General features: G+C 37.4%; 1 protein-coding gene across 1 annotated transcript; it reads right to left on the reverse strand.

The window, feature by feature from the left end:
- Positions 1-6,993: 6,993 nt before the first annotated feature.
- LOC132281272 (uncharacterized) lies at positions 6,994-7,617 on the reverse strand. Its single transcript, XM_059782989.1, has one exon. The coding sequence runs from the start codon at positions 7,615-7,617 to the stop codon at positions 6,994-6,996; it is 624 nt and encodes a 207-aa protein (XP_059638972.1).
- Positions 7,618-8,961: the final 1,344 nt, after the last annotated feature.

Here is an 8,961-nt window from a genome sequence, read left to right on the forward strand (position 1 = left end):
ATTTGTGTTTTTTTAGTGGGCGGGTGACGCATCGACTAGCTACCACAACGGTTACGGAGTGTGTGGGCGGGTGACTAACACTGTCAGCTACCACAACGTCCTACATATCACTATATTTCACATCGCCTGGGGTAAGGATTTGTGGATTTGGTTTTGTGATTATTGGTGTTTTCGGGCTTACGTAGACTGTTGAATCTGTATTTCGAGGACGAAATTCTTTTTAAGTGGTGGAGATTGTGATGACCCGAATTTTTGAAATTTTAATTTCATTATTTTATGATTTTTAGGCTGTCTAAATTAATTATTTATTACTGAAAGGTAATGGGTTTTGAATTTTTATTTAATTTTGTTGTATTTTATATATATAGGAATGCACTTGGACGAAATTAAAGATATGAGAAATTGACAAGGAAAGGTTGTTTTTGGCGAGGCCCATTTGTCATAGTTGTCACATGTTTATGTAAATATATGATATATATATTTAATGCATATATTACATATATATTTAATGCATAAAGAGTGAAGTAAAGGGAGCCAGCGAATTGGGAGTTAAAATGGTGAAAAATGATTTTTTGGTGGGACCCACATGAAAGATTTTTAAAGAGAATGGAATTTGGTTTTGGTTGTATTTTATATATTCTATTTATTTATTTGTTGCAGTCTGATGGAGCAGGTGGACGGCTGAAGAGATAAAGAAGTAGAAGGGAGCAGTTGGTGAAAAAAAAAAATGAGGAAAGAAAAAGGTGGAAATGTGAATGCTTTGACGCGGGACCCACTTGGTGTTTTGTGGCCAAAATGCTTTTGGGCTTTGATTTTTAAGCACGTGGCCTTGTTTTGTGGTGTGGGAAATGAAAAGAAGGCATGGGTAGCGGGGTCCACTTATTTATTATTTGTTGGGTGAGTTGTATGGTTTGGGTTGGTGCAAATTGCCTATTTATTGAAGCATTGGTCCTGAGTGTTTCATACACGAAGTGAGACAAATTAGAGAATAGAAAGAGAGTAGAAATAGAAAGTGAGTTTGAGGAAAAACAGAGAGGGCCGAGAGTTGCAGAGGACGCAGCGGAAGCTTGGTGACTTATGATCCAGCGAGGAATATTCGTTTTTCAGTGTAGGGTTCTCTATACCTTGAATGGCATGGGGAGGTTTTGATTAAATGTTTTATGAAATGTTTTGATTAAATGCATATTTATTTTGTCTATATACTCACATGATTATGTATGTTTTGTGAGGCTGTTTTATTAAACCTCCATGAGATTCTTGTTATGGTTTTTCCTATTGGGACTTTTGTCTCACCACCCTCCAGTTTCAGGTACCGAAGATGGATGGGGATCGTAGATACGGGCTTTTGGATGAAGAGTTGGCGAGGTGGATTTATTTTATTTATTTGGAGAATTTTTTTTTTTTTTTTGTATATTTGAGGCAATTGACTTTGTATAAAAGAGAGGGCAATTTTTGTGATCATAGGTGTATTTTGGTGTATCTGATTTTTGTATAAACTGAGAATTTTATTTGAATTGTCGGGTCGTGACATTGTCTTAGATTGTAACACATTTGATGCCGGTCCACTTAAAAGGATTCTAGAGTTGTTTTGATTTGCATGATCATTTTCTTGATGTGTGGGGGATCGTACTTGCTTTCTTGATGTTGAAATTTTGGGAGATTGCTTAGAAATGTTTGAAACATTGCATACTTGAGCTAGTTTTCTCCTAATACTTGTTTGCAATATTGGTGCCTCTTTTGAAAGAATGAGCTTAATGTTTGTGGGTACCATTTCTGGAAACCCTCAAGAGACTTCACTCGTCCACTAGGTGTTTAAAAGGCTCGTTGCATATGCTAAATGCAATCGTGTTCCCTACGAAAGTGGCGTTATCCATTTATTGTTTTCTAGGTTCATACTTGTATAGTTGTTTATTTCATTCATTTTCTTTCTAGTTCATTGCTAGGGACTAGCAATATTTAAGTTTGGGGGTGTGAAGTGCGTATTTAAACCCTTTAAACTTAGGCATTCTAGTACTTTTATCTATCTTACTTTACCGTTTTAGATTGATTTCGTATTATTTCCTTTTTTAGGCACTTATCCTGAAAATAAGCTAACTCAGCCAAATAAGAGCTTAATTGAAGCAATTCTGGGATTAATCAAAGAAATGAGCAAAGTAGAGAAAGAAGGAAGCAAATGAAGCCAAAGATGGCAAGCAGCAAAGTTTGATCGATCCAAGTTCATGTTTCGATCGATCGAATAATGATCGATCTCAGCACTTCAAAATAGATCCAAGCCTTGACCCAAAAGCATAAAGTTCCAAAAGTTCGATCGATCCAACACCATCCTTCGATCGATCGAACACTTTTGTCTTTATTCAAATGATTGATCCTATCCACAGCTGTACCACCCACTAACCACTTTTGTCCTTTTCCCATTTATATCTCTCATAAATATCTCGGATTTGTTTTTTTCCAAAAAGCTCAGCCAGTTGGATCGATCCAGCCTAAGTTCGATCGATCTCACTTACCTTCGATCGATCCAAGTTCGAGGTTCGATTGATCGAACTTCCTCCAGTGCGAAAAAAGTTAAAATTCCATCTCATTGAAAATTGTCCTTTATCCAATCATTAGGGAATATTGTGTGCACGACCCCTGCTCATTTTGGGTGTCATTTTGACCTACCTATATAAGGATAAGGATTGCTTTTTCAAGGGGGGGCCAATATTATTTTCATATCATCTCTTGGAGAGGAAACTTAGAGGAAGAGGAGGCTAGAGACACCATTGGAGACTCTTCAGCAACAAGGAGCATATTTCAACCATGGAATTAGCCCTTGAGGGTTGGGGCATCATCACCATGAGTGGCTAAACATCCTCTTGGGGCTAGAGTTAGCCCCAAGCATGCTTTTTATATCTTAATCTTGTGTATTATTGAGGGATTAGTGTTGTAATTGATGTTTTGACATTTTGATATATATTTAGATCTTGTTTATTCAATGATTTATGTGGTTTAATGCTTCCAATTGGTCATTTCATTATATCCATATGTCTATGTATGCTAGAATAGATGTTCATGTGTTTACCTCTAGATTTTGTGTTATTGATGCATGTCTATGTGTATTGATGCTATAGATTTGGAGATTATCAAAACATTGTGCTTAAAAGAATGCTTTTGTGATTCTCTTAATGGTTCATGCTTATCTCTTGATGGATTGTGCCTTTCCTTTAGTTTATTTTCATGCTAGTAGTGTAGATGTAGTGTAGTGTTAAATGGGAGGACAATCTATGCCTGTTGTTTGATGATCCAAGCTTTTGAATGCGATTAGCATATGTCTCTATCCTTGTGTTGTATTTGGATTGTGAGCTTAATGAAAGGATTAATGACTTATTTTGATCTATTGTGCCTTTCACATGTTATTTAGACAATATATGCTTCATTGCTTCGTTATATTGTGCCGTTCACATGATGTTTAGACAATACATGCTTAACTAGTCATCCTTGCTTGTTGAATCAACCAAATACACACACACCAATATTGCAACCCACTATTTGCCCTCATTAATCACTTGTCAATGATATAGAAATGCATTGCTTGGTGGTGATCTCTAAACCCCAACATCCCTCTCTCTCTTTCTCTTACTTACTCTCAATTGCACTCTTTTGCTATTACTTAGTTTAATTTAGTTGCTCCTTAATCAACCAACCAATCAATTGTTTGATCACTCGACCTACTAGCCCTAATTGTGATTCGACGACATTGCTTAATCCCCATAATCCCTTGGGACGATCCCTTCTCACTCATACTACATAGTATAATTGTTAAGCGATTTATAAATTTAACTATGATGCCCACTTGACACTAATTTCCAAACTTAAGGTGTTGTGCATTATTTTGTGCACACCTAGGGTCGAGACACCAAGATATCTAGGGTGTAACTGTGTATCGGGTCATTGTATGGATTGTAGTTAGAATAGAACTTGTTCGTGGGCCTGACCCACTCTTATATTTTTCAGGTATCGGACGGTTCCAGTCTTAGGCCTGATCATGCTGAGCAGAGACTATCATTCACTCTACCAATGACGTAGGATTTCATTCCATGGTTTAGTTTTGGTTTTATTTTTAGTTGTTTACTTTTCAATTGGGTTTTTATTTAGGGGTCCACTAGATGGATTCCCGAGTTGTACTCTTAGAGGTTTTGGAGAGTTGGATTTTAAGTATTAATTTTTAAAGGATTATATTTTAGAATTTCTTTCAGCTTCATTATTTATTTCTTAAATCTTTTTATATTCTGTGTTCATTTTAAAATATTAATTGTTTGATATTCCCTCGGGTTTGGGCTTGGGCCTGATCAACTCGTGTCTCGGATTTGAAGGGTATCACAGAGAGTCACACTGATCTCCCACAAAACAGAAGCAATCCCCATCCGGGGTACAAACTGACACTCTTCCCCTGAAAAAGTCAATAATAGGTCTGAAGGACGACAACTAGTCCATCCCAAGAATGACTTCAAACCCTGTCATCTCGAGAAGGATGAGATCGAATTCCAGTGCCCGTCCGACAATGGTAATACAACAACCCCGACAAACTCTACTAAGAGTAACTGAACCCCCGACAAGCGTGTCAATGCAAAATGGTCTGTCTAACTGACTGACCTCCAATCCCAATGCCCGTGCAAATGTTGAAACAATGAATGAATAGAAAGCACCAGAATAAAACAACACTCTGACCCATGAATGGGACACAAGGAATATACCCCTGACAACTGAAGGACTGGATGATGGCTCGGCTAGAGTGACTGCATACACACGACCTTGGGTCCTCTGCTCCTGAGAATCACCGGCCTGATAACCAGACTGCTGAGTAGGAACACTAGACGGGGCTCCCCTGCCTGGTCGAGAACTCTGAGCTGTCATAGCTAGTTGAGCTGGCTGACGTGGTGGTGGCAGTTGAAACCCTGACTGAACTGTGGCAGACTGCATTTGCCTCTGTTGTGAACCTCCACCCCTGCCAGAACCACTGCCCCGCTGTGGACAATCCCTCACCATATGGCCTGCTGGCCATACCCAAAACATTCACCTGATGCCATTTGAACCTGAGTGCATTGGGACTTGTGGTGCCCCGATTGCCCACACCTGAAACAAACCACCTGAGCCTGAGTGCACTGGGACTTGTAATGTCCCGGCTGCCTACATATGAATAAGTAATATTCGGTCTCACCTAATGAACATTGAGGCTACAGGTGTAGATCTGGCTAACTGTTGTCCCCTAAACCCTGATGGTTCATTCTTTTGCATTTTTTGTGACTGACCCTCGGAAGTAGTGATGTATATTTTTATTTATCAATAATAAAATACCACTCGCAATAGAACAAATCCTTGTAGGATAGGGCTATGTTGAGGGTGTCGAAACTTAAGGACTGTGGTGGTTTATCGAGTTTTTAATTAATATTATTTTAATTTAGAAAGATGATTTGATTTGTTGTGTTGTGGTGCAATTCAATAACATAAATAGAAAATAAATAAAATGAAATGATTGAAATCAAGAGAAAAAATATTTAGAGATTGATTTCATCACGAACCTCATACTATGGTCAACTGTTCAACCTTAGGATTTCAATAATTATGTATCACATGGAATTAAACTCAATAACATTCGATTAATTCAGATTTAAAGAAAGATGTTTCATGAATTTCAGTTAATAATAACCTATCTTCGGTTAGCACGAATTATCTACCTATCTATTTCTAACTAATTTTGCAGTATAACTTGTCTTCCTTAGGCATAGACTATGAAAACATTCATTCATGAAAAATGTTTGAACACCATTGTATGATTTCCATTCTTATGTCCGATAGGCCTCCACCAAATATCGTCTAATAAGAATGGGTTGAATATAATTCAAGATATTAATCATTCAAAAACTATTTAATAATTAAAATCTAATTGAATTAAGTCAATTGCCCGAAATCATGTAATCAAAATACATAATATATTAAATTCCCAAAGTACAAAATAATCAAACCATAGTATTCGGATTTGGGCTACGTCAATACCCTAAGAGAGGAATTAGCTACTTATGACGACACAAGATATCATCTGTGTTATTGTAGTCTTTATCGCCATGAACTGTCAAAACTCCTTTTGGATCTTCTTCTTCAAAACCCTAAAAGTCATCGTGAGAGATAGATATGAGAGACTTGATGATGGGATTGTGCCTCTTTTTATAGAAAAATTAATTTCTAATAAGGGTTGGATGGGTTTTTAGGTCTTCTATGGTAATCTGGGCCTAACTAGGATGAATTATGACTGAATTAGAACAAATCCCGCAACTTAAAAATCTAACTTAACAGCAAAGCTCAAGCTTTTTAGCTTCAGGGCTCGAGCTTTAGGTACAGGGCTTGAGCTTTGGGTACAGTGCTCGATCCCTACTTCTATACTTGACTAATTTTCTTCAAATATTTTCCGAAGCATCTTTTTCTTCAACACCTAAAATATTTTGGGTTTTTCCTTTTAATAGTGGTCGATCCCCCTTTCATGGTGCTCAATCCTTAACTTTTTGGTCTCAACTCAAGCTTTTTGGAGCAAAAGCTCGAGCTTTAGGTACAGGGCTCGAACTTTCAAGAATTGGGCTCGAGCTCATGTAATTTTGACCCATTTAGGGTGCGAATCTCGAGATGGCTATTAGAGACAAAATATCGGGCTTCAAGTCTTATTTCCAGATTAGCTAAGTTTGCTTAATTTGGAGTTTCGAGTGAAAAGTTATGCCTAAAATACTGAAGTAGGTCCAGAATTCTCATCATTTTTACTCCAAGCTAGCTTTAGATGACCGACAACGGCTCTATAAGCTTCAATATCAGTCTTTTCATCATAAAATCACGGTTTTAACTTGTTCTTTGGGAAAGTACCTACAAACACGAAATAAACATAAATCAGTCTAAAACTGGATAGAAGTATTAGTTAAAGTCTTAACATACGTATATTTAGGGGCTAGAATATGCAATATTTAGCGCTCATCAAATAGCACCCATGCTCCTGCTGTGCTTGTAGGACTCTTTAATAGCCTTTCTGTCCTTACTTTTAGCCTCAACCACTAAGGCTTTTCTCATAGCTTTTGCATATTCGATCAATTTTGCGACGGTCACAATTGGCCTAATAGAGAAATCAAGGCCTTCAATAAATTTCTCTGTCTTACCTTCCTCATTTTTAGCAATCTCTGGCATAAACCTCAAAAGAAATGTGAACTTATTCTCATACTCTGTGACTGTCATATTTCCTTGCTTTAAGCCATCAAACTCTTTCTTCAACTTTCTTTTTTTAGGCACCAGAAAATACTTCTCATAGAAAAGTTTCTTGAAAGCATCATATGTTATGGTATCCACATTATGGGTATGAGACATGGTTGTCCACCAAATCTCTGCATCCCCAGTAAAATTGTAGGTTACCAAAATAATCTTCAACCTGTCTAATGCTAGATTCATAGCATTAAGGTGCTTCTTCACCCTATCCATAAAACTGTCCACAACAAGCGGATCTGGGCCACCCTCAAATAGAGTTGGCATCAACTTTACAAACTTTGCAATGTGATCAAGAGTTTGTTCTGACTCACTTTTCTCTGGAGGTGGTGCCGGTGGTGGCATAACTTATAATGAAGATGCCATTGTAATCCAGAATGCATCCTGAAAGACCTCCTGTACAGCCAACCTAAACTGCTCCTCACTTATTTGAGGAGGTGGCTTGACGGTTCCCCTTGCTTGTCCCGCTCTCAGTGGGATCAAATCCCATAACAACACATCTTCCTCAACCTGCTCTTGATCCCTCTTCGTGGGATTGGAGCTAGAGCTCTCCCCTGGATCCCTTCTCTGTGGCATGACGTTATAAGAAAAAGGAAATGAGTCAAAACGATGACACTAAAATACGCACGAGAATGGGGAGTCCTCACACGAATGACTTGACAAGAATGGAAACACATAAACACCTTCCATACTCCCGAAATACGCAACTAATGATAAACATGACCATGATAATAATATACATCAACTTTAAACATTTAGCACGTAATCACATAAGCAGTCAAGGAATTAAGCAGTTAGACATGCTTTTTAAACAATTAAACACCTTAACACATAAGCGGATAAACATGCAATTCAATTTCTTATACAGTCCTAGGTAGGCTTTTACCCGTCGTCCTAATGGTATTCGAACCATTGCTCTGATACCAATTTTGTAACGACCTAAAAAGATACCCAAATAATAATAATAATCATAATAAAATATAAAATTTTTGTATGACCTCTACAGAAAAGTCCCTTTATAACCTGTTGAAATACATAAAAATGCAATGGCCTCACTTGGCCTTAAAACTAATCTATCCTGTCCCAACGCATAATGCAAATAATATGTCACATTCCTAAAATGATTACATACATAAAATAAGAGTCCCGTTTCTCCATCTCATCCAAATATGGAGACACCAGTCCCCTACCTAGTCCCATAATTCTTTATAAAGAACGCATTTTAATTACATCAAGTTACAGTCCATGAAATATAGCTAAAATTAAAAGTCCATAACTTACAACATCATACAAATTAAACTAAAGTTTTACTAAATAGTCAAGATTACATTTACAAAATATTAAAGTTCTAATACAAAAGATAACAAAATATAGATCTCCAATCTCGTCTAAACTTGTGTTGGATCGTCGTTCGCCACCTCTTTCTCGTATCCTGAAAATATTAAAGTAATGATTTGAGCCAACCGCTCAGTAGGAAGTATCTAAGACACACCTCTTAATGACCCTGTGAATCCACGCAAAGCATAGGTAAAGAGTAGACGAGATCATGTCATAGGGGAAAGCACATCAACAACCACAACAACAAGTATATACATAAATGTCATCCAATCACAAATGCACCATGTATGCCAATGAAGTGCAATGTCATACCAATGTCGCTCCCCATTTTCCAAAACAATTCCGTTTCAC

The sequence above is a fragment of the Cornus florida genome, unplaced genomic scaffold (genome assembly GCF_030987335.1).
Source record: "Cornus florida cultivar Cherokee Brave unplaced genomic scaffold, ASM3098733v1 CherokeeBrave_3.0.0_Hap2_Chr11, whole genome shotgun sequence".
In the NCBI taxonomy this organism is placed as follows: Eukaryota; Viridiplantae; Streptophyta; class Magnoliopsida; order Cornales; family Cornaceae; genus Cornus; species Cornus florida.

Excerpts from the sequence above, each read along its gene's own strand:
- LOC132281272 (XM_059782989.1), bottom strand. The coding sequence starts at position 7,617 with ATGCCACCACCGGCACCACCTCCAGAGAAAAGTGAGTCAGAACAAACT.